Raw genomic sequence first — 25,059 nt, 5'->3', positions numbered from 1 at the left:
TATTTATTTTTGGAGATGGGAGTCTTACTATGTTTTCCAGGCTGGCTATGAACTTGAGATCCTACCACCTCAGCCTCTTGAGTAGCACCACAGTGCTTGCTCTTTGACTTTTTTTTTTTTTTTTTTTTTTTAAATGACTGCTTCTTATTTTACTGTATTTTGATACTGTGATTTATAGTGTTTCATCAAAGGTGATCTTTTGGGGGTTTGGGGACTGTAGCTCAGTGGTCGTGTGCTTGCCTACCATGTGTGAGGCAGTGGGTTCAGTCCTAAGCACCATATTAAAAATAAGCGAATAAAGTAAAGGCATTCTGTCCATCTACAACGACAAAAAAAATTTTTTAAATAAAAAAATAAAGTTGCTATGTTAAAAATAAATTACTTTCTAAAAAAAAGATCTTTTGGGTTAGAGGAGGACATTTATTGACTTGAGAAGAAAGTCACAGTGTACTGTTAATTTTAAAAGTATGTTGCAAAGCAGTAAGTAAAGTATCCCATTCTTGCTAAAAAATATAAAACAAGCACAGAAATATAGATACATAGATATATTGTAGGTATTTTGCAGTATAATTTGTGTCTTGGTTTTATGTCTTTTTTTTGGTACTTGGGATAGAACCCTGGGCCTCACACATACTGGGCAAGACAAGCACTGTATCATTGAGTCACACCACCAGCCCTCCATTTTCTTTAACAATTCTGTATTGCTTTTGAAATAAGGAATGTCATTTATTAGCTGGGCATGGTGGCACACACCTGTAATCGCAGAAGGATTGCAGGTTTAAGACCAGTCTCAGCAATGAGGCCCAACTTAGTGAGGCCCTAAGCCCCTGCATTCAATCCCCAGGAGTTTAAAATTTTTAAAAAATCATTTACTTGTATCTTTTTTCACTTGACTTAGCCACATTAGGAATCTTACTTGGAGCCTCTCAGGGAAAGCTGCTGTGTGGGCTAGTAGGGGCCTTTCCTTTGCTGGCTCCTGGGGGTAGAGTTCAGTGCCACCTGATCCAGAATCTTCCTATTGTTTGCTCATGAGTCACCCCTTCTAGGCGAGCTTCGCCCCGATGGAGGACAAGCTCAACCAGGCCCATATGGAGGTCCAACAGCTGAAGGCATCGGTGAAGAACTATGAGGGGATGATCGACAACTATAAGAGTCAGGTAAACCCTGGTCCTCCAAGTGGTGCCCACCGCCCTGCCTTTGGGCAGGGAACTCACCACCCTCATTTTTCAGAAAGGGGTGGGGATAGAGAATGGTTCTCAGCAAAATTTGCTTCTGTCCAGGATAGCCCATTGTGTTGTTGATCCCTAGGTGATGAAAACCAGATTGGAGGCTGATGAAGTGGCTGCCCAGCTAGAACGCTGTGACAAAGAAAACAAGATCCTTAAAGATGAGATGAACAAAGAGATTGAGGCGGTACTGCTCCCCTTCCTTGCTTTCTTCCTTACCCAGTTCTAATGTCTAATTTGACAACTGTGAATCTGTCCCCTTTGTGTGCCTTGACCCTGCCTGATTTGGATGACAAAAAGTAACTGATTTCCCATGGGTGAGCTGGCCTGCTCATCACAGATATGCTCTCTCCTTTCTCTTGTCCTCTTTTCTTCTCTCTCATGCTTTTTATCCTTTTTTTTCCCTTGTGGTTTTCTTCTTTTTCTCTTGCAGTTCTTTATTGTGGTGGTGGGGATCAAACCCAGGGCCTTATATATGATGAGTATATGTCTATAATTGAGCTGTATCCCCAGATTCCACTTCTTTAAAAAACAACAACAACAACAGAAAAACTACCTTCCTGCATGGATCATCAAAGAGGATCCACAATATGCTAGGTCTTCAGTCTGCTCATTTGATTCTGTTTGTTTTCTTTATTTTGTGCCAACTGAAAACAGTGCCTCCCATCCCCTTCCTAAAGCACCTTATTCTAGAAATGGTTGGCTAACTAGAACATAGAGGTCGTCTTAATGGTTACCTTAGAGATAGGTCAAGTTAGGCTCAGTCTCTAGTTTTATAACCCTGGGCAGCTCACTGCCCCTCTCTAGTCCTCAGTCTCCTTGTTAAGTACCAAGATGGACCAAGACCAGGCAGTTAAACTCTAGGCCCTAATCCTGGCTTTACCAGTTTTTTCTGAGTGACCGTGGACCAGTGACTTGTTTCCTGAATCCTTACTATCTTGTACATGGGGACACTAGCATGGACTTCATTTGTTATGGTCTGAATAAAACGAGCTACCACAGATAGCCCTTATGAAGGTGCATAGGTCTTGGCTTTTTTTTTTTTTTTTGTACTGGAGATTGATTCCAGGAGCATTTAATCACTGAGTCACATCCCCAGCCCTTTTTATTTTTCATTTTGAGACAGGGTCTCACTAAGTTATCTAGGGTCTTGCTAAGGCTGGCTTTGAACTTGTAATCATCCTTCCTCAGCCTTCCGAATGGCTGGGATTACAGGTGTGCACCGCCACGCCCAGTAAGGTCTTGGCTTTTAGTTTATGGTTGCCACTGTTATTTGATGATTAAATGAATGACAAGCTCAAGTGTCAAGGCAGACCCAAGTGAGTACCCCAGAGAGCAACTGGATACCTGCAGGGAGAGCAGGCCACACTTTTGCCTATGGATTTTGTAGGATCCTCTTGGGATTCTGGGCAGCCCTGCCCTAACTCCAGAGGACTCTGTCTAGCCCCAGTGGTAGCCGGGCCCTCACCAGTGGTGGACTTCTCTTCCTGCTCAGGCACGTCGGCAGTTCCAGTCCCAGCTGGCTGATCTACAGCAGCTGCCTGACATCCTCAAGATCACGGAGGCTAAGCTGGCCGAATGTCAAGACCAGCTGCAGGGCTATGAGAGGAAAAACATCGATCTTACAGCCATCATATCAGACCTGCGCAGCCGGGTAAGGGACTGGCAGAAAGGGTCCCACGACCTAGCCCGAGCAGGGGCCCGCTTACCAAGATGAGCTGCACGCCCCCGAGGGAGGACTACTTCCTTTTTCTTGGCTGCTGCTTTTTGAAAGGAGTGAGCTATCATCAGTGCTGTGAAATAAAAGTCTGGTGTGCCAAATACCTTGTGTTTGCACAAAGTGATTATAGTCATAGGAGCCGTCACTCGTTTGAAGCCCTTGGGCCCGCCGGTGGTTTGCCCTGCCCTGAGTGCTTTGTGCTCCCCTGCTTGTACTCTCTGCTTCTGTCTTCTGCCGCACAGCCACAGATGGGAGACCTCAGTTTTTCCTTTTTTCCATCTCTCTCTAGCTTTAACTGCTCTCCTTACTCTTCACAGATGCACTGACTGAGATTCTGTCCTGGGAGACAGAAGCAAGCAGTTCCTTTCTCCAGAATCAGGCTGCCTCTGGGTTACTGGAACCACCTGCTGCCTGCAGTGTCCACGAAATCATAAGCCACTCATTTGCAGTGTGACCTTGGGCAGGGCTCTTGTCATCTCTTGACCTGTTCCCTTTTAGTAGTCATAAAAGGAGCTATAATTTTTTGAGCATGTGCTCTGTACTCTGTTGTCACATTTCATTCCCCAGGAATGTGTTATTTCCTCATTTTACAGAAAGCGGCCCAAGACCTAAAGGGGAGAAGTAATTCCCTAACATCATACAGCAACTTGGTACCAATAGCTCTACCTGGTTCCCAAGCCCATGCCCCCAGACTCTCAATTTACCACCTCCTCATTTGACCCTGAGCATCCATTTGAGCCCTGATAATGTGAGGCTTTTGCCTAAAGCAGCACCTGGGTAACTTTTTTAATTTGCCAATCTGGAAGAATGGACAGCTGTTTTGTTGCTTTGCTTGCACTTGACCCCAGTTAGGGAAGGATGAAATCAGTGGTACCTATAACATAATTGGTAAAGCCACATGGTCCATTGTATGGGCCACCATCTACTTCTGCCTTCTCATGTCTTCCTGATCGCAGCTGGGCCTCCAAGTGGCCTCTCCTGATCAAGAAAGCATCATCACAGTGGTTCTTCAGCATCTATCCTGGCTTCTCCCGGTTTGGAGTGGGGTCTGACCTGTCCCTGCTCTCCTCTGTCTTCCAGGTTGTGCATTGAGACTTGGACAGCTGCTGAGGGCAGTGTACCTCTTTCCTGGGTGTGGATGACAGGTCATGGGGAGAAAAGAAAATTCTTTCATAAACCAGTCTGTGTTCCTGTCATTGTAGATCGAACACCAGGGGGACAAGCTGGAGATGGCGAGAGAGAAACATCAGGCTTCCCAGAAGGAAAATAAACAGCTGAGTCTGAAGGTGGATGAACTGGAGAGGTTAGAGGCACTTGGTCCCATCTCTGTCCTCTTCCTAGGACCTGAGACTTTCGGCCACTTAGCTGATTTGTGCTTAGTGTGCGGAAGTATTTGAGGGACTCAAGGCCCTGGAAGGTGCTAGGCAGACCTCAGAGAAGAAGCTGCTTCTGTTCCAGTGGTAAGCCTCATTGGGAGAGAGAAAGGGGATCTCAGTCTGGAGGGATGCTGTCTGATGGTGTGACCAAGGTCAGCCTACCTGAAGGTACCACCTATTCCAAAGGCAGCTCAAGGGCTGGGGATGTGGCTCAGTGATAGAGCTCTTGCCTGGCATGAAGGAGGCCCTTGGATTCTATCCACAGCAACATACACACAGGTAGCCTCCATCCAAGCAAATTGGCCAATTAGAAAAGAGCAGCCATTTAGAAAAGAGCAGTCAGGACACTGCAGCAGGAGGATGGGCACTTCTCTCACTTTTCCCTGTGTTTCCGATCATCTTCCTCACGACCACTCTGATCTGACTCCTCTCTATTATATATGGACTGTTGGAGGCAGATGTGAGGCATACTCCTTTCAGAATCAAGCCCTGCCCTTGGGTTCCAGTTCTGTTATGTAATTGCATTGTGAACTTGAGTAAATCTTTTAATTCCTTTGTACCTCAGTTTCCTCATCTTGAGGAAGGATCAAGGTAGGGATAGTAATCTAGCTGATGGAGTAACTTGGAGTCTTCATTCTTGCAGAGGGCTTAAGCATATTACCTGGCATAGAGAGATGTTCATTATAGGTTAGTATATATTTGTTAGCTGGTATTCCAATTTAAATATAAGGAAACAGGGCTGGGGAGAGGCTGTGACTGGTACCCACCAAAGTTGTGACTTAGACCTGTCGCTGGCTGCCTCCAGAGTTGCATCAGCATCTGTAAATGGAGAGCAGGACCTGAGTGATCGATCTCCTTCCACACTTCACCTCTGATCCACCCCTGCTGGCCTGGAAAATGCAGCTAGCTCCCTGAGGACTTGCAGCACTCCTTAAATTGGAAGGCATCTGGAAGGGCAGTGGGGACAGAGTGTGAACCCATGGATGGCCATGACTGCCCCACTCTGCTGTCCCATGAGATGCTGAGTGCTCAACCAAAGTCTCTCTGCTGAGGGAGACAGCCATGAATAGCCGACATTGAAGGCACAGATTTTGGTGACAGACAGGCCTGCTGAGCTTCCAGTGACCTCTCCTCTCTGAGGCCCAGTTCCTTCATCTCTGGAGCAGGGATGATAATGGCTGGTTGTTGGTGAGCTGCAGGTGCTGTACTCCATTTGACGATGTGCATGAGTACGGCGCACGCCTGGTGTGAACTTGTTCTTCATACTGTTCTCTGACAGCTGCTCCAGTTGCACAGCGCAATGGCCGCCCTGCTAACCTGCAGATTTCTTTTGGTTTCTTCCCATGGCTCCTTGGAGATTCTTGGCATGATGAGACCCCCAGTCCAGGGGTATCGGTGCCCCCCTGGCTGGGTGGAACAAGACAGGCGGGTTAGCACAGGATCTGATTGAATCCTTTCACCTAGGAAACTGGAGGCGACCAGTGCCCAGAATGTCGAGTTCCTCCAGGTAATTGCCAAGAGGGAGGAAGCCATCCACCAATCCCAGCTGCGGCTGGAGGAGAAAACCCGGGAATGTGGGTCATTGGCAAGGCAGCTGGAGAGTGCCCTTGAAGATGCCAGGAGGCAGGTCAGTCTCAATTCCGTTCTTAACATTATGTGACCTTGGGCAAATGACCGAGCCTTTCTTGAGCCTACTCCCTCACCTGAAAAATGGGTATATAGTAGTTCCTGCCTCATTAGTTTGTTAGAATCAAATGAGTATTGTAGAGGGCTCAGCACTTTCTATACATGACTGCTATTTACTTTCTGCCCTCTTGGGGCTCAGATAGGTCTGCTAGATCTCAGGTGATGACTCATGGGGCACTGGGCAAGGGTGGGCAGTACAGCTGGGTTGCAGGAGCAGACCCCATGGTTATCTTGCCCTGAGGCTCCAGAATAGGCTTTCCGCGCCCACATGCAAGTGCTGTCTGGAACCAGGTGGTGAGAGAGACCAGCCTTATCTTTACCAGGTGTTCCCCATGTCAGGTGAGCCGGCCCTACCTCTCTGCCTTCTGTGCAGGTGGAACAAACCAAGGAGCAGGCACTGTCCAAGGAGCGAGCAGCCCAGAACAAAATCTTGGACCTTGAGACCCAACTGAGCAGGACCAAAACTGAACTTAGCCAGCTGCGACGGACCCGTGATGATGTGAGTCAGGCTGGGGATGGGCAATAAGACTGAGATTCTAGCTTTCTGGGGCCTGTAGGGGGAGGTGTTTGGATCAAACTTTTTTTTTTTTTGGGTGCTGGAGATTGAACCCAGGGCCTTGTTGCTTACAAGGCAAGCACTCTACCGACTGAACTATCTCCCCAGCCCCCTCAAACTGTTTTTATGAACCTCACATAGTTTCATTGTTCTGTGTTTTTTTCCCATCTCTAAAGGTTATCTTAGGTAGAACCCTCTTTTTAGAAACAGCTTTACAAGGTGTTTATATCCCAGGAAATTTACTCAAACTGGGGCTAGGGCTATAGCTCAGTGGTAGAGTGCTTGCCTAGCATGTATGAGGCACAGGGTTTGAACCTCAGCATCACATAAAAATAAATAAAGACATGCTATCTATCTACAGCTACAAAAAAATATTTTAAAAAATTCACTCAAACTGTAGCATTAAATAATTTTCAATATATTCACAGACTTGTGGAATTAACCAGCACAATCTAAGTTTAGAATATTTGGGGTTTTTTTGTTTTGTTTTGTTTTAGATGTTGATAGACCTTTATTTTATTCATTGATTTATATGTGGTACTGAGAATTCAGCCCAGTGTCTCACACATGCTAGGCAAGCGCTCTGCCACTCAGCTATAACCCCAGCCCTTTTTTTTTTTTTTTTCTTTTTGTACTGGGGATTGAACCCAGGGGTACTTAGCCACTGAACCACATCCCCAGTCCTTTTTATTTTTTATTTAGAGACAGCATCTCACTGAGTTGCTTTGGGTCTCGCTAAGTTGCTGAGGCTGGCCTCAAAGTTGTGATCCTTTGCCTTAGCCTCCTGTGTCATTGGAGGTGTGCACTACTATGCCTGGCTGTTTAGAATGTTTTTTTAAGAAAATCCCCACGTGGTGGCACACGTTTATAGTCTCAGCGACTCAGGAGGCCAAGACAGGAGGATCACTGAAGTTCAGGTGTTTCAGGTCTTGTCCCTTAAAAAATAGAAAACCAAAAGAAACCCATATGCATTAGCAATCTCTTCCCATGCACCTCTTCCAGTCCCTGGCACCCTCTAAGAAAGTCCCTGTGTGTCCAATTTGCCTGTTCAGATGACTTACCCACTCTGCCCACGTTTGGCTTCTTCTCTTAGGCGGACCGACGCTACCAGAGCCGGCTGCAAGACCTTAAAGACCGTCTGGAGCAGTCGGAGAGCACTAACCGCAGCATGCAGAACTATGTCCAGTTCCTCAAGTCCTCTTATGCCAATGTGTTTGGGGAGAATCCCTATACCTCCTACCTGACAAGCTCTCCCATTCGTTCCCGATCTCCTCCTCCTTGAGGCCACCTGTCTAGGGCCTGGAGCCCTGCCTAGTGCCCTGGCAACTGAGGTGTTGCCAAGCCATAGCTGGAAAACCTGCTGGTTTTCCTCTCTCGCAGTGATGAAGTGTGTTTAGGGTCTTGTCCTTAGCTACTGACCCAGAAGAGCCCCTAAAACAGCAGGGGATGAAGCCAGAAGCACTTGGTTCTCTCCTCCCTTGGTTACCTGGTAGAATTTTCTAATGACCTTGACGGGCCCTAAATTTACTACTGCACTGGGGTACAGATTTTTATTCACCATGACTTTGCCAAGATTCTCCTTTCCCAAGAGAATGTTTGGATTGGACCAGTCCCTCTCCAGCCCTTGTCTTTTTAGGAATCTCTGTCTTGGGTTTTCTCTGATCTGAACTAGCAGGAGCCCCTCCTGGGTTGTGAGCATCTTCACTTGGTTTTTTTCTTATGGGTATGGTAAGGTGCAGTGAAATCTCTCATGCTTGAATTTCCTTGAAACCACTTGCCTCCATCCAAGTACTTCACAGTAGATCCACATAGAGGCTCATGTCCATCTGTCCTTTTACAAGCACGATCCCAATCACATTGGGCTTTTTTTCTTTTTGTATCTCTGGAATGCATTTATTCTTGAAATATTTTGTCTTTTTACAAAATGTTTTTATAATTAGTTATTTGACTTCTTTGGATGATTTACTTTAGCACCCACTCCCCTCCCTCTTTTAAAAATAAGTAAAATACAGGAGAGAGAGAGCTAGTAAATGATTTCAAAGTACTTAGTATATGAAACATCAGGCTTTTGATTTCAGCCCAGGTTGGTTCTTTCTCCTTCATGTGCTTTCACATTTCAACGTGTGAGATGTCCAGAGGAATTGTACTTTGTTAAGGCACTGCTCAATGTTTTAGGCAGACTGCTTTAGGAAAGGGATGGGATGTGCTTATAAAATATGAATTGGTTAAAAAAATAAAACATGAATTGGTTTCTGAATTATAAGATCACAAACCATTTTTATTCACATTTTCCTACATTTAAAAGAAAAAGAACAGGTTGGGATGTAGCTCAATTGTAGACTGCTTACCTAGTATGTGCTAGGGCCTGGGTTCAATCCCCAGCACCACAAAAACAAAAACAAAAAATTTTAAGAAATAAGCCAGGTGCAGTGGTGCACACCTGTAATCCCAGTGGCTTGAAGGCTGAGGCAGGAGGATCACAAGCCAGCCTCAGCAAAAACAAGGTGCTAAGCAACTCAAACCTTGTCTCTAAATAAAATACAAAATAGGGCTGGGGATGTGGCCTAGTGTTCAAGTGCTCCTGAGTTCAATTCCCAATACCACCCCCCAAAAAATATAAAGTAAAAATTTAAAATTTTGTACTAGGATTGAACCCAGGAGTGCTTTACCCCAGCCCTGTTTATTTTGAGATAGGGTCTCACTGAGTTGTTTAGGGCCTTGCTAAGTTGCTGAGGCTGGCCTTGAACTTGAAATCCTTCTGCCTTAGGCTCCCAAGTTACTTGGATTATGGGTGTACACCACCATGCCTGGCAAGAACAAATTCTTCAAAGAGAACAAATTGACATTAAACCCTAGCTTTCTTCTAGCTGGTGATGGCCTTCTGGTCCTGGGTCTTGCCATCTCAGTCACCCTAAGTGACACCCAGAACTCCAGAGGTTTCTTTGTCCTTGAAGACAATCCCCTCCACACCCTGCCCCACAGCATCTGAATTTCAAAGACCTGAAAACCCATCACCATCAATTGGTGAATGGGCATTTTTATTTGTCCTTTCCAGCTTTCAGTTTTTCAAAGGAAATTCATTTGAAAAACTAAAGCTTCCATTGCCACAAAACTGAGCCTGTTTTTTATACCCTTAACATAAATGGATTTGAACTTACAAGAAAGGACAGTTCGCAAACTTAAACGTGCACACATGTATTCTTATTTTTGCAAAACTAGTGAAAACATCCTCAGTGCACTGTTAAAATATCCAGGTGCTGCAATAAATCAGGCATGTGCTCAGAAGTTACTTAAGGCAAACTCCTGCAGAAGGATATGCTACATAACAAAGTCTGGCAAGCAAGCCTGCTTAGGCAGTCTGCTTTTATTCCTAATGCAGCACTACCCCTTGCTCTGATAGGAGGAACTCAGAGTTACAATGATTGGCTCATTTTAAAACTTGGGGAAGGCAAAAGGAAGGGTTATAGTTAAAATGGCTAGATTGGATACAGGACAGGAAGATCAAAATAGCTCTGATTGGATCTTACACCCAAATTTTACATTTAAGGCTCAATACTGTATTCTGAAAATGGACCACTGGACTTTCTATTTCTTACGAATACACGGCCAAACTGTTTAACTGGTGAGGGAAGGGTCTTTCTTGGGGTCCATTCCTGGAGGTCTCTCCCAACAATGTTCTATTTTTAATTTTTTGTAAAATATTTTATTAGAAAAAGCCCAGGGAGTTTGTTTTAAAAAATAAGAAAACAAAATATTTCACCAGGTTAGGTGGTGCATACCTGAATCCCAGCTTACTCAGGAGGCTGAGGCAGGAGGAGCATAAGTTGGAGGCCACCTACATGAATTAGTGGGATTCAGTCTCAAAAAAATAAAAAAGGACTGAAGATGTAGCCTAGTTGTAGAGTGCCTCTGGGCTCAATCTAGGTACCAAAAAATTTTAGTGGTTTTAGCATATTTGCCAAGGTATGCAACCATCACCATTATCTAATTCTGGACCATTTTCATCACCCCAAGAAGAAATCCCATTCCTGTTAGCAGTCACTACTCCATTCCCTGCTCCTCTCTCACCCCTGGCAACTACTAATAAAGTTATGTTCTACGGATTTGCCTATTCTGGACGTTTCACATAAATGGAATTATGTGGCCTTTTGTGACTGGCTATAAAGTTTGTGTTGTAGTAGGTATCCGAACTTTTTTTTTTCCTTCAGAATAATTCCATTGTATGGATATAAAATAACTTTTATCCAGTCACCAATTGATGAATGTTTGGGTTGCTATGAACATTTATATAAAATGTACGGCTGCTATGAACATTTATATAAAATTTTTCGCGTGGGTATGATTTTTCTGCTTTATACGTGGGAGAAATTTACCTCTACTTAGCCATTTAAGGAACTTCATACTGTGATCCACGAACGATGCCCCAAATTACATTCCCACGAGCAGTGTGAGTGTTGCAGTTTCTCCAAATCCTTGCTAAGGGCGCAGGATTTTGCGCAAAGCCTCACTTGTCTCTGCACTTGGGACCTCTGACAACCCAACACTGCACATGCGCCCTGGGGGCGTGGCTTGGGGCTGTTAGGGGCGGGGTTACACTGCCTTCGCAGCGTGCGCGCCCCGGAAGCGGAAGTCGGTGCCCTTTCCAGGAGGCTGATTCGAGTGCTTGTTTTGACACCAGGGGCGCCTCGGAAGCTGCTGCAGGACTGGCCATGCCGTCCGAGGGTCGCTGCTGGGAGACCCTGCAGGCGCTGCGCAATTCCAGCAAAGGTCGCCTCTGCTACCATCGGGACTGGTTGCTGCGGGGCGAGGTGAGCGGCGGCCGCGAAGAGTAGGCCCTGCCGACGCCGGCGACGGGGCCCTGCTCTTCCCCGGCGCTGGGCACGCCCTGCGCGGGGAAACCCGGGCGTTCTAGCATCCTGTGTGCATTTCTTGACGGCTGTGGCTGCGTGTCCCTCACGCCTATTCTGGGTGCTCGAGGGGCTGCCTCACTTCAGAGGTGCTCTTCGGTCTGAGGCGTCATTGCCATCCCAGCCAAAGTTAGCTGCCCTATCCTGTTGTCAAAGCAACCCGGGCCTCTCCGCCTCTGTTAATTTTCCCGCGCCGGGAGTTCCAGGGGTAGCGGAGAGTGAATCACATGGCCACTGATTCACTTACTGCCGGCAAAACTACCGAATGTCTAGAGGCCATAGGGCGGATCTGTTAAGTTAGTGGGGGCGTGGTCACTGAGCGTGGTGTGCAGAGTCGGGGGAGGTGGAGCCGGTTAGAGCAGACCCCTGTTCACCAGTGGCGGGTAACCTACCTAGAGGTAGGTTGTCGTCCTGTCTCATACTTCCGTCCCTGCCTTTGATGTCCAGACAGTTTCAAAGAATGTAGACCTTACATTGTGTAGGTTGATTTCCAGTCTGGGGTTTTCAAACCAGCAGGCCGAGGTTGTGCGTTCTTGACGGGAATGCCACAGAAATGATACTGTGTTCTCAGTAAGTCATGTGATTACACAGATGTAATGTACACAGATGTAATCCCCCTCAAGACTGATGAAGCTCACCTTGATCACCTGCTCACGTTGGTATCTGCTGAGTCTCTCCACCTAATTCATCATTTTCCCTTTTATAGTTGATTAATATTTTGCAGGGAGATTTTCCAGAGATTACACCATTATCTCTTTTCCTCATTAAACCTCCGCTCTCCAATCTGAGCATTCATTGATGTTTTCCTCCTGAATCAGTTACCTCTCCGAGGTTGCCAAATGGTGTTTTTGTTATCTCCTCTGCTCCCTCTATTTTTTAGTTGGCATTTTACTGTAAAGAAGAGCTTTAGGGCTGGGGAGATAGCTCAGTTGGTAGAGTGCTTGCCTTGCAAGCACAAGGCCCTGGGTTCAATCCCCAGCACCACAAAAAAAAAAAAAAAAGAAGAGCTTTCTCTTCTCCCCTGATTGTTTATATCAATATGGACTCATGGGTTCCTGTTTTATTCAACAAGTTGTAATCTATTAGTATCATTATTCTTTTATTTTTTTTGTTTTAAATGTCTCACATTTGGTCAGTGGAAGCCTCCCTTTCCACCAATCTCCGCTTGGGATCCAACCCATTGTTTTGTACGGGTTAGGCAAGTGCTCTAGAACTGAGGAGCTACACCCAGGAGCCTCTTCCTCACCTCTTGTGTTCCTTTAATATGTTTTCATTTCTTTTGGCACAATAAAGTGTCCCAGTCATAAGGTGTATTTTCCCTGTTCCTGGACTCAGTAGTTTCTCCAATTTTTTTTTTTTTTTTTTTTTTTGGTGGTACTGGGGATGGAACCTAGGGTCTCATATATGCTAAGTAAGCACCCTACCACTGAGCTACATTCTCAGCCCTTTTTATTTTTTTTTAATTTTGAGACAGAGTCTTGCTAACTTGACTATGCTGGCCTTGAACTTAGAGTACTCTTGCCTCCAATTCCCAAGTAACTGGGATTATAGGCCTGATAAACTTGATTTCTTTGAAGTGGAGGGTGGTATTTACGAATCAAAGATTGGGCAGCTCAGTATGCTCTGTGTTGCTTGGGTACCATTGCTTCTAGAAGCTAGGAAGTAACTCTTACATATATTACCTATAATATTCTCTCTCTCTCTCTCTCTCTCTCTCTCTCGTACTGGGGATTGAAATTGGGGGCATTCTACCACTGAACTATATCCCAGCCCTTTTTCCTTTTCATTCTGTGGCAGGGCTTGCTAGGTTACTATACATTTGACTCTGCCTCCCCAGTTGCTGGGATTACAGGTGTGCACCACTGAGCCTAGTTTATAATCATTTCTCTGTTTGCGTGTCCATATATATTACAACCATGAGTTCATACCAATAACCCCAATAACCTCCACTTTCAGTACCTCAGGGTTCCTTCTAGCTTTCCCCATTCATGTTTGTAAATATGTTATTTAGCAGTGAGAAATCTGGTTCCTCTTATTCTCAACATACTATTTACTTACTTAGTTCATTGTACCTGTCTCTTAGCCAGTCTGGTTGTTTCTTCTGATGTCCTCTTATGCACACTCCTGATCTCCATTCACCCTCCTTCCCAAATCCTTGGTTCCTGTCTTCTAAATCCTCCATGTGAAGGGAAGAGGGAAAAAAGGAACTCTTTATTCTTTTAGTACTTCCTTATTTTCTTGTACAACAAGATGTTCCATTCTCATCTTGTATTTTTCTAGCTGTAGCCCTGGAACCTGCCTTTTCTGCAAGGACACTTGTTTTCCTTTAGTGTAAAATTGTAGTTAGAAGACAAACTCTAGCATTAGATGTGCTATTACCTCTACTAGAGAATTTTGTGAACATACACATACCCATCTGTATCTATTTCAATACACATAAACAATTCATGATATTCCTTATCTCTCTCTCTCTCTTTCTGTTTAGTACTGTAGGATTGAACCCAGGGGCACTTTACCACTGAGCTACATCCCTAGTCCTTTTTTTGTTTTATTTTGAGACAGGGTCTTAAGTTACTGAAGGCCTTGCTAAGTAGCTGAGGCTGACCTCTATCTAAATTGTGATCCACCTGCCTCAGCCTATCAAGGTGCTGAGATTATAGGTGTGCACCACTGTGCCCAGATCCCTAGCCTTTTTTAAAAATTTCTTTTTATTTTGAGGCAGGGTCTCGCTAAGTTGCTCAGACCAGCTTCTAACTTGCAATTCTCCTACCTCAGCTCCTGAGTTGCTGGGATTACAGGTGTGCTTCTGTACCTAGCAGTATCTCCAGTTTTTAAAACTATAGATTTATGCCAGACAAAATGGTAAATGCTTATAATTCTAGCTACTCAGGAGATTGAGGCAGGCAGATTGTAAGCTTGAGGCCAGCCTTGGCAAAATTTGACAAAAGACCCTGTTTCAAAATAAAACAACCAAAGGACTGGGAATGCCAGTTGTGGTATAATCCCAGCTACTCCAGAGGCTGAGGCAGGAGGATCACAAGTTCAAAGCCAGCTTGGATAAAATAAAATTTAAAAAAAATTAAAGACTGAGGATATAATTCAGTTGTAGAGTGTGCCTGGGCTCAATCCCAGTATTGCAAATATAAATACATAAATATATACATATGCATACATATATATGTATACACACACACACACACACACACACACACACTTACACTTATACAAATAAAACCATAAATTATTCATTCTCTGAACTCTAGAATAAATAGAAAAGTTTTCAAAACCAGGTACCATGGTTTACACCCACTAATCTCAGCTACTCTAGAGGCTGAAGTAGGAAGATCGCAGGTTTGAGTCCAACTTGGGCAACTTAGTGAGACGTTGACTCAAAATAAAATTTAAAAAGGGCTGGAGACATAGCTCAGTAGAGCACTTGCCTAGCATTCAGGAGCCCTGGGTTCAATCACCAATACCACAATAAATAAATAAATAAGAAATGAAGTTGTTTAGAAAGGACTGAGAATTTTGCTCAGTGGTAGAGCTTTCCTAGTGAGTACAAGGGTTTGGATTCAATTCTCAGCACCACAAAACAAGTTATATAGGTAGCTGGGCTTAGTGGCACACACCTGTATTCCCAGCTAGTTGGGAGGCTGAGGCAGGAGGATCCCTTGAGCCCACAGTTCAACACCAGATTGGGCATCATAGACCTGTTTCAGAAGAAATGCAAGTTACTCAGGTTAATTCCATCGTCACTCCTGCCTCTTGCCAATATAATTATTTATTTGGTTTGATTTGCATTCCATTTAAACTTTTTTCTATCACTTTTGTTGATTTGGTTATTTTATTTTGAATATGTGAAACATTAAGATGATTATAAAATATTAACTATGCAAAAAAAGTCACTTCATCCCTTCCATGAATTCACATCCACTTCTTCTAGGTAAACAATCTAATCAGGTTTTGGTTTGTCTTTCCTGTTTCTTTTTGGATTTTTTTTTTTTTTTTTTTTTTTTTTTGGCAGTGCTGGGGATTTGAACCCAGGGCCTTGTGCTTGTGAGGCTCCTGTTTCTTTTTGGGAAAGTAAACAAATGGATATGTTTTCTTGGGCTGGGGTTGTGACTCAGTGGCAGAGTGCTTGCCTAGCATGTGTGAAGCACTGGGTTTGATTCTCAGTACCACATATAAAAAAATAAAGGTCTATTGACAACTAAAAGATATTTAAAACAAATAGATATGTTTTCTTATTTTTTTTCTACATGAAATAGTATAGGTAACTTGTAGTTGTCTTTTTTCACCTAGTATATTAATATATTCTAAAAAAATCACTCTGTATCAGTATGGTTTTTTTCCAGTTACATATTTTGTTGTATGGAAGTCCCATAGTTCATTCAACCTCTCCCCTAGTCTGCACATTTAGCTTGATTCCAGTAACTTGCAGTATTTTGATAAGCCTGTGCATATGTATTTTTTTGTGTGTGAAAAATTATTCTTTAGGATAAAATTCTGGGAATGAGATTGTTGGGTAAAAAGTAAATCCAGTGCCTTGCAAGCGCAAAGCCCTGGGTTCAATCCCCAGCACCGCAAAAAAAAAAAAAAAAAAAAAAAGTAAATCCAGATGTAGTTTTCTATATATATGTTGCCAAAGTCTACCCCATAGGGTGTATCAATTTGCCTTCTAGTCACCAATGCACAATTGTACCAATTTGCTCACAGCCTTGTTAAAGAGTTCATCATACTACTTTAAAAAAATTTTTAGATGTTGATAGACCTTTATTTTATTCATTTATTTATATGTGGTGCTAAGAATCAAACCCAGTGCCTCATATGTGTGAGGCAAGTGCTCCACCACTGGAACTACAACCCAGCCCATCAGCAGTGTTTTTTTTTTTTTTAATGTATTTTTAATTGCAGATAGACATAATACCTTCATTGTGTTTATTTAGTTTTTTATGTGGTGCTGGGGATCGAACACAGTGCCTCATGCATGCTAGGCAAGTGCTCTACCACTGAGCCACAACCCTAGCCCAACAATGTTTTTAATATTGGCCTCCTTACTATAGTGTACATATCAGCATGTTGGCTTTTGTGCCCACATTGTCCACCATGGGTTGAATATCTGTTTATTGTACATGTGATGTGAACCTATCATCTAGATTAGTGTCTTTTAACCACAACACTGGAGATTGGACCCAGGCGTGCTCTACCACTGAGCTGTATTCCCAGTTCTTTTTTTTTATTTTATTTTTATTTTTATTTTTATTTTTATTTATTTATTTATTTAAATTCCAAGAGCTCTATTGTACTGGAACATGGTGACTATACTTAGTAACAATACATGGTATCTTTGGACATTACTGAGAGTAGATTTTAAGTGTTCTCCCCACAAAATATAAGTATGTGAGGTAATGCATATGTTAATTAGCCTGACTTAGCCATTCCAAAATGTATATATATTTCAAAACATTGGTCATATATGGTAAATATGTGCAATGTTATTTGTCAATTAAACAAATGAAAATTAATTAAATTTATATTACCCTTAAACTTGTATTCAGGTACATTTTTTTTACTCACATACATTTGAACTTATATTTACAAGTCACAATTTCTTCTGCCTTTGAATTTTTCCTTTGTGCTCATTTGCAGGTAAATGGTTTCTAGGAATGGGCATATAAAATAAAATCAGATAGGATTAGATTTTTATGCCCATATTCAGAAAACAGAATATAGAATATATCCAATTTATTGGTTGGTTGCAAAAGCAGTGATGATATTAAAAGACTAGCAATAAGGAAAACAATTTACAATATTTTTTAAAAGCAGCAGTAATAAATAGAAGGTGACAAAAGAAAGTTTTCTTTATATATACTTGGAACAAGAGCAATCATTTCTTTTTTTAATTTATTTATTATTGTAAACAAATGGGATACATGTTGTTTGTGTTTGTACATGAAGTAAAGGCATACCATTTGCGTAATGATACATTTACATAGGGTAATGGTGTTTGATTCATTCTGTTATTTTTTCCTTACCCCCACCCCTCCCACCCATCTTTTCCTTCTATACAGTCCCTCCTTCCTCCATTCTTGCCCCCCTCCCACCCCCCATTATGTGTTATCATCTGCTTATCAGCGAGATCATTCGTCCTTTGTTTTTTTGTGATTGGCTTATCTCACTTAGCACGATATTCTCCAATTTCATCCATTTGCCTGCAAATGCCATAATTTTATTATTCTTTATGGCTGAGTAATGTTCCATTTTATATATATATATATATATATATATATATATATATATATATATATATATATACACACACACACACACACACACACCACAGTTTCTTTATCCATTCATTAATTGAAGGACATCTAGGTTGGTTCCACAGTCTGGCTATTGTGAATTGAGCAGCTATGAACATTGATGTGGCTGTATCTCTGTAGTATGCTGATTTTAAGTCCTTTGGGTATAGGCCAAGGAGTGGGATAGCTGGGTCAAATGGTAGAGCCATTCCAAGCTTTCTGAGGAATCTCCACTCTGCTTTCCAGAGTGGCTGCACTAATTTGTAGCCCCACCAGCAATGTATGAGTGTACCTTTTCCCCCACATCCTCTCCAACATCTTTTGTTGCTTGTATTCTTGATAATCGCCATTCTAATTGGGGTGAGATGGAATCTTAGTGTAGTTTTGATTTGCATTTCTCTTATTACTAGAGATGTTGAACATTTTTTCATATATCTGTCGATTGCTTGTAGATCTTCTGTGAAGTGTCTGTTCATTTCCTTAGCCCATTTGTTGATTGGATTATTTGTATTCTTTGTGTAGAGTTTTTTGAGTTCTTTATATATTCTGGAAATTAGTGCTCTATTGCTGAAGTATGAGTGGCAAAGATTTTCTCCCACTCTGTAGGTTCTCTCTTCACATTGCTGATAGTTTCCTTTGCTGAGAGAAAGCTTTTTTAGTTTGAATCTATCCCAGTTATTGATTCTTGCTTTTATTTCTTGTGCTAGGGGAGTCCTGTTAAGGAAGTCTGATCCTAAGTCGACATGTTGAAGATTTGGACCTTCTTTTTCTTCTGTAAGATGAAGGGTCTCTGGTCTGATTCCGAGGTTCTTGATCCATTTTGAGTTGAGTTTTGTGTAGGGTGAGAGATAGGGGTTTAGTTTCATTCTGTTGCATATGGATTTCCAGTTTTCCCAGCACCATTTGTTGAAGAGGCTATCTTTTCTCCATTGTATATTTTTGGCACCTTTGTCTAGTATGAGAAAATTGTATTTATTTGGGTTTGTGTCCATGTCCTCTATTCTGTACCATTGGTCTACCTATTTTGGTACCAATACCATGCCATTTTTGTTACTATTGCTTTGTAATATATTCAAAGTTCTGGTATTGCTATACCCCCTGCTTCACTCTTCCTGCTAAGGATTGCTTTATCTATTCTGGGTTTCTTATTCTTCCAGATGAATTTCATGATTGCTTGCTTTATTTCTGTAAGGTACATCATTGGGATTTTAATTGGAATTGCATTGAATCTGTATAGCACTTTTGTTAGTTATGGCCATTTTGACAATATTAATTCTGCCTATCCAAGAACATGGGAGATCTTTCCATCTTCTAAGGTCTTCCTCAATTTCTTTCTTCAATGTTTTGTAGTTTTCATTGTAGAGATCTTTTATCTCTTTGGTTAGATTGATTCCCAAGTATTTTTCTTTTTTTTGAAGCTATTGCAAATGGAGTTGTTTTCCTCATTTCCCTTTCAGATGTTTCATCGCTTGTGCATAAAAACGCTTTAGATTTACGCGTGTTGATTTTATAGCCTGCCTGCTTTTTTTTTTTTTTTTTTTTTTTTAAATGCTTCCCAGGTAGATCAGTTTTTATTTTTCTCTTTCTGCATTACGAAAGTATCTACAATTAACCGCAATGTTTCACTTTTATAAAAATAAAATTTTAAAAGTTGAAAGTCAAACACATCAGGCCACTTATTTACCCCATCACCCACACGAAACAAGGCTTCTTGGACTTTCCCAGGACCTGGGAGACAAGCCACACCTACAGGTTTCTTTCTGTTCCCTCTGATGCCTTGGCATTATGGTTGGCCTGTTCCCTTTTGTATGAATGGAGTTTACACTTGCACGCATCTTCTTGGGGTTGTGCTGGAGTGTAAATGTATTGAAAGGAGTCAAAAGCATAGAAAATTCTTCTCTCTCAAACTTGGCACATACATGAGCTGGTGGTAAAGTAGATGGTCAAAGTGAGGCAATGATTTGAACCTGGGCCAAGGTTCTAAGTACCAAAGAAATGAGGTGGAGTGAGAATTGGAAACCTTTCCATGGACTATGCTGGAAGCCAAAACTGACTTACCAAGAGGCTTATTGCAGTGTGGGATAATGAAGTGGATTGAGAGTTACTTTAAACTCAGGAGTTTAAAGATAAAGAAAGGAAACAGTTGGACATGGCTGGATCCAAAACTATTTTCTTAAAAATGGGGATGATCAAGGAGTGCCATAAGATTAAGAGGAAAAAAAGATGGTAGCAGAGAGGCCTGTACCACAGTTCTCAAACAGTATGTCGAAACACCCCAGGGTACTAGTGAAGTCACAGTGGGAGCTCCTGGATATTCCATGTTTTCAAGGGAAAGGCAAAGACCTCTATCAGACCGCATGGGCACGTCTAGCTCAAGGCTGTTCCACTTCAACACTAGATCATAATATGCTCCTTTCATCAATAGCATATCTGTGGAATTAAGTTTACTGTGGTTTCTGTGATTAAAAAAGAAAAGAAAAGAAAGTATCACCTGGAAAGCTACATCAAGCAGAAAAGTGTAGGTGGCCATGCCTGGTATGCTCCCATTTTGAGAAATATAGCCTGCTTTTTTGCTGAATTCATTGATGAGATCTAGAAGTTTTGCGATCATTTCTTTAAACAACTGTATTGGAATATAATTCATATACCATAGAATTAATTCATTTAAAGTGTGCAGTTCTACAATTTTAGAACATTTTCATTATCCCCAAATGAACCCTGCACCTTTTAGCTGTCATCCTAATCTTCCCCATTCCCAGTCTTAGGCACTGTTTTCTATCCTTATATTTGCCTACTTTGAACATTTCATATAAACAAAATCATGATATTTTGTGTGACTGGCTTCTTTGACTAAGAGTAAGGATTTTAAGATTCATGTATACCATAGCGGGTTTTTTTTTTTTTTTTTTTTGTGGTGCTGGGGATCGAACCCAGGGCCTTGGGCTTGCAAGGCAAGCACTCTACCAACTGAGCTATCTCCCCAGCCCTACCATAGCGTTTTTTAAAAATTTTTTTAAAAAAAATTTTTGTAGTTGTAGATAGATAATATGTCTTTTTTAATTTGTTTTATTTTTATGTGGTGCCCAGGATCAAACCCAATACCTCACGCGTGCTAGGCAAGTGCTCTGCCACTGAGCTACGGCCCCAGCCCCTTGATTTTGTTTTGAGACAGGGTTTTGCCAAGTTGTCGAGTCTGGCCTCAAACTTGAGATCCTCTTTCCTCAGCCTCCTGAGTAACTGAGTTTACAGACATGTGCTACCATGCCCAGCTCAAGCAGTATTTTATTTTATTTTGGTATCAGGAATTGGACCCACGGGCACTTAACCACTGAGCCATATCCCCAGCCCTTTTTATGTTTTATTTTGACACACAATCTCACTAAATTGCTTAGGACCTTGCTAAATTGCTGAAGCTGGCTTTGAACTTAAGATCCTCCTGCCTTAGCCCCCTGCCCCTGCCAGTTGCTGGTATTAGGTATGCACTACCGCTCCTAGCTCAACCAGTATATTAAAGTGACTAATCCACTGATTTTGTTTATGAAAGTTTGCTTCAAAATTCCTCTCATGTTCTATTCCATTCCAGTGTTTTAGGTGTTTTGGGGAGTGGGCAGGGCTTAGGATTGAACTCGGGGGCACTTGACCACTGAGTCCCATCCTCAGCCCTACTTTGTATTTTATTTAGAGCCAGGGTCTTGCTAAGTTGCTTAGTAGCTTGCTCAGTTGCTGAGGCTCACTTTGAACTCTCAAACCTCTTGCCTCAGCCTCCTGAGCTGCTGGGATTACAGGAATGTGCCACTGTACCGGCTTAGATTACTTTAATGACAATATTTGCACAGTATGCCTTTTTTTTGCAGTTTGAGTTATTATAGTCATATTTTCTTTGGAAGAATAATTGTCAGGGTCATTATCAAGGAACTATACTTTTCATCCCTGATTGTTAATGCCGTTACTTTGGGTCTTTGGTATTTTTTTATTTGGGCCCTAGTGTTCAGTCAGGCATGTAGTGGATTTTGCTTGGATCAGTGGATCAAGTTGGGCTTAACCTGGGCTGCTTCTTTCTAGGATGTTTTAGAAGAATGCATGTCTCTTCCCAAGCTGTCCTCTTACTCTGGATGGGTGGTAGATCACATCCTACCGTACAAGCAAGACAATCTTGTTCCCTCTGAGACTTCACCATCCTCTGGATCTGCTTCTGCCCTAGACCAACCCTCAGGAGTTCCCAAATCTCCCATCGGAAACTCTGCCCTCTCACCAGCATCACCTGCAACACCAAATGGAGCCCAGGTAAAATGTGATTAGTTGAAGACAGAACACTTGGTGGCGACTGCATTGGAGTGTTTAAGAACCACATGACTCTTCTACATAAAAATGTATTTTTTAGTTTGTATCTAGTACTTCATTTAAAAAAAATTAGTCTTTTAAATCTTTATTTCTTTCCTTTTTTGTGGTACTAGGGATTGAACCCATAGGCATTCTACCACTGAACTACATTCCTAACCCTTTATTTTTTATTTTGAGGCAGGGTCTTGCTAAGTTGCTGAGGCTGGCCTCAGACTTGGAATCATTCTGTCTTGGCCTCCTGGACTGGGATTACAGGCATGCACCACCATGCCAGGTTCTTTTAAAAATATTTCTAGCAGGCCAGGTGTGGTGGCACATACCTATAATCCCAGCAGCTCAGGAGACTGAGGCAGGAGAATCACAAATTCAAAGCTAGGCTCAGCAACTTAGCAAGGTCCTAAGCAACTTAGGGAGCCCCTGTCTCAAAAAAAAACAAAAACAAAAACAAAAAAGGAGGGGGACTGCTGTTGTGACTCAGTGGTTAAATGCTCCTGGGTTCAATACCCAATACCAATACATATATATTTTTAGCAACTGAACGTCATACACAAAAAACAACCTTCACATAAACCTCATATCTTTTGTAACTATTAACTCAAAATGATCACTGACTTAAAGATAAAACTGTACACCTTTTAGAAATAAAATATAAAGTATAATTCATAAAGGAAAATTGATAAATTGGACTTCATTAAAATGGCAATTTTTGTTCTGCAAGAGACTGTGAAGAGGGTAAGTACTGTGAGAAAACAGTTGCAAACTACCTGTGTGCCGATGTTCTGTTTAGCATATATAAAGACCTCTCTAAATAAAAAAATATAGGCACGTGTTATGACCAGACATTACCTAAGACAGTATAGATGGCAAATACACATGTGAAAATGTGTTCAACATTATTAGCTATTAGTGAAAGGTAAATTAAAACCACAATGAGCTAATATTTGCACATCTGGAAAAATAGTGATAACATCAAATTGTTGGTGAGGATGTGGAGAGTCTGGATCATTCATACATGTTGGATGGAAAACAGAATGGTTCTATACCTCAAAAAAGAGGTTAGCAATTTTTCATAAAACTGAAGGGTATGGGTTGGATCTGGAATGTGCCCCAAAGACTCATGTTTGGGGTTTTTTTTGGGTTTTTGTTTTGTTTTTGGTGCTGGGGATTAAACCGAGGGGCACTCACCCACTGAACCACATCCCCAGCCCTTCCCACCAACTCAACTTTTTGGTTTATAATTTTGAGACAGGGTCTCACTGAGTTGCTTAGGGCCTTGCTACATTACTGAGGCTGGCTTTGAACTCGTGCTCCTCCTGCCTCAGCTTCCCAAGCTGCTGGGATTACAGGTATACACCATCATACTCAGCCAAGGCTGAGGGCTTGTTCCCTAGCACATCAATGATCATGTGGGCCATGACCTCATCAGTGGATTAATCCATTTATGGTTCATAGCTGATGACTTTATTGGGAGATGATGGAAGTTGTAGGAGGTGGGGCCTAGTTGTAGAGAATTGGTCACTGGGAACATGCACATAAAGGGCATTTCATGACCCTGGTCCCTTGTGCGCGTATGTGCGCGTTCTCCCTCCCTCTCCCTCTCTCTCCCTCTCTCTCTCCATCTCTCTCTCCATCTTCCTCCCTCCCTTCCTCCCTCCCTCTCTCCCTCTCTCCCTTCTCTCTCTCCCTCTCCCTCCCTCCCTTTCTCCTTCCCTCTTCTTTCTGGCCACCATGAGGTGAGCACCTTTGCTCCACCACACCCTCTATGCCTCACCATAGACCTGGAAACAATGCAACCAGGTGGCCAAGGACAGAAACCTCTGAGCCAAAATAAATTGTTCCTCCTTTATATTGTTTTTCTCTGGTATTTTGTCACAGCTACAAAAGGCTGACTTACACACTGAAGATGCTCTTAACCATACAACCAACAGTTATATTCTTAGACACTTACCCAGAGACATCAAAACTTACATTCATTGGGCTGGGGAGATAGCTCTGTTGGTAAAGTGTTTGCGTTGCAAGCACAAGTCCCTGGGTTTGATCCCCAGCACCGCAAAAAAAAAACACTTACATTCACAAAAAAAATCTGTAGCCATATGTTCCTAGCAATTTTATTCATAATATGCAAAGATTGAAAACAACTAAATGTCTTACCACAACAGGTGAATGTTAAACCAACTGTGGCTTATCCATACTATGGGATTGTTTAGTGTCAGCAATAAAAAAGAGTGAATCTTTGATATATGCAATAGCCTGGATGAATTTTAAGAACATTTTATTGTGTGAAGAATGAATCTCAAAAGTTAATATCCGGGGCTGGGGAGATAGCTCAGTTGGTAGAGTGCTTGCCTTGTAAGCACAAGGCCCTGGGTTCGATCCCCAGCACCCAAAAAAAAAAAAAAAAAAAAAAGTTAATATCCTGTATAATTCCATTTGTTTAACATTCTTATGTTTTTCTTTTTTGCAGTACTGTGAATTAAACTCAGGGCCTTGCAGCCAGGGATTGGTGGCACACCCCTGTAATCCTAGCCATTCTGGAGACTGAGGTAGGAGGATCACAAATTTGAGGACAGCTTCAGAAACTTAGTGACACCCTGTCTCAAAATAAAAAGAACCAGGAATGGAGCTCAGTGGTAAAGTACCCTGAGTTTAATCCCCAGTACTAAAATGAAACAAAATTTGTAATTCTTTTTCCTCAGCCTTCCAAGTAGCTGGGATTATAGGCAGGTGCCACCACACCCAGCCTTGTTTAATATGTGTGTGTGGTGGGGGTTGGGGGGGTACTGGGGATTGAGCCCAGGGGTTACTATGCCATTGAGCTATATACCCAGCCCTTCTTATTTTTTATTTGAGTCAGGGTCTCACTAAATTGCCAAGGCTGGCCTCAAGCTTGTGATATCCTTGTCTCAGCCTTTCAGGTAGCTACGATTATAGGCATATGCCAC

General features: G+C 42.3%; 2 protein-coding genes across 12 annotated transcripts in view; both read left to right on the top strand.

Moving 5' to 3' along the window:
* The window catches only part of Odf2 (outer dense fiber of sperm tails 2), a 37,951-nt gene extending 28,999 nt beyond the window's left edge, over nucleotides 1–8,952 (top strand). For 5 of the 11 annotated variants that reach the window (XM_047524747.1, XM_047524745.1, XM_047524746.1 and 2 more), the window contains exons 15-21: nucleotides 1,047–1,157; nucleotides 1,309–1,413; nucleotides 2,722–2,880; nucleotides 4,149–4,249; nucleotides 5,787–5,949; nucleotides 6,382–6,507; nucleotides 7,658–8,952. In XM_047524747.1, coding sequence (XP_047380703.1) covers nucleotides 1,047–1,157; nucleotides 1,309–1,413; nucleotides 2,722–2,880; nucleotides 4,149–4,249; nucleotides 5,787–5,949; nucleotides 6,382–6,507; nucleotides 7,658–7,846 — 954 coding nt within the window. In that variant the 3' untranslated portion in view covers nucleotides 7,847–8,952. The other 6 variants (XM_047524749.1, XM_047524748.1, XM_047524751.1 and 3 more) reach the window with 4 other exon arrangements.
* A 2,237-nt stretch (nucleotides 8,953–11,189) lies between these two features.
* The window catches only part of Gle1 (GLE1 RNA export mediator), a 36,135-nt gene continuing 22,265 nt past the window's right edge, over nucleotides 11,190–25,059 (top strand). The window contains exons 1-2 of the mRNA XM_047525675.1: nucleotides 11,190–11,372; nucleotides 21,839–22,060. Of these exons, the coding sequence (XP_047381631.1) occupies nucleotides 11,274–11,372; nucleotides 21,839–22,060 (321 nt within the window). The 5' untranslated portion in view covers nucleotides 11,190–11,273. The remainder of the gene's footprint in view (nucleotides 11,373–21,838; nucleotides 22,061–25,059) is intronic.

This window comes from Sciurus carolinensis, chromosome 14 (genome assembly GCF_902686445.1).
Source record: "Sciurus carolinensis chromosome 14, mSciCar1.2, whole genome shotgun sequence".
Taxonomy (NCBI): domain Eukaryota; kingdom Metazoa; phylum Chordata; class Mammalia; order Rodentia; family Sciuridae; genus Sciurus; species Sciurus carolinensis.
The sequence above is the reverse complement of the archived record's forward strand: the minus strand, read 5'-3'. Positions and strand labels throughout refer to the sequence as shown.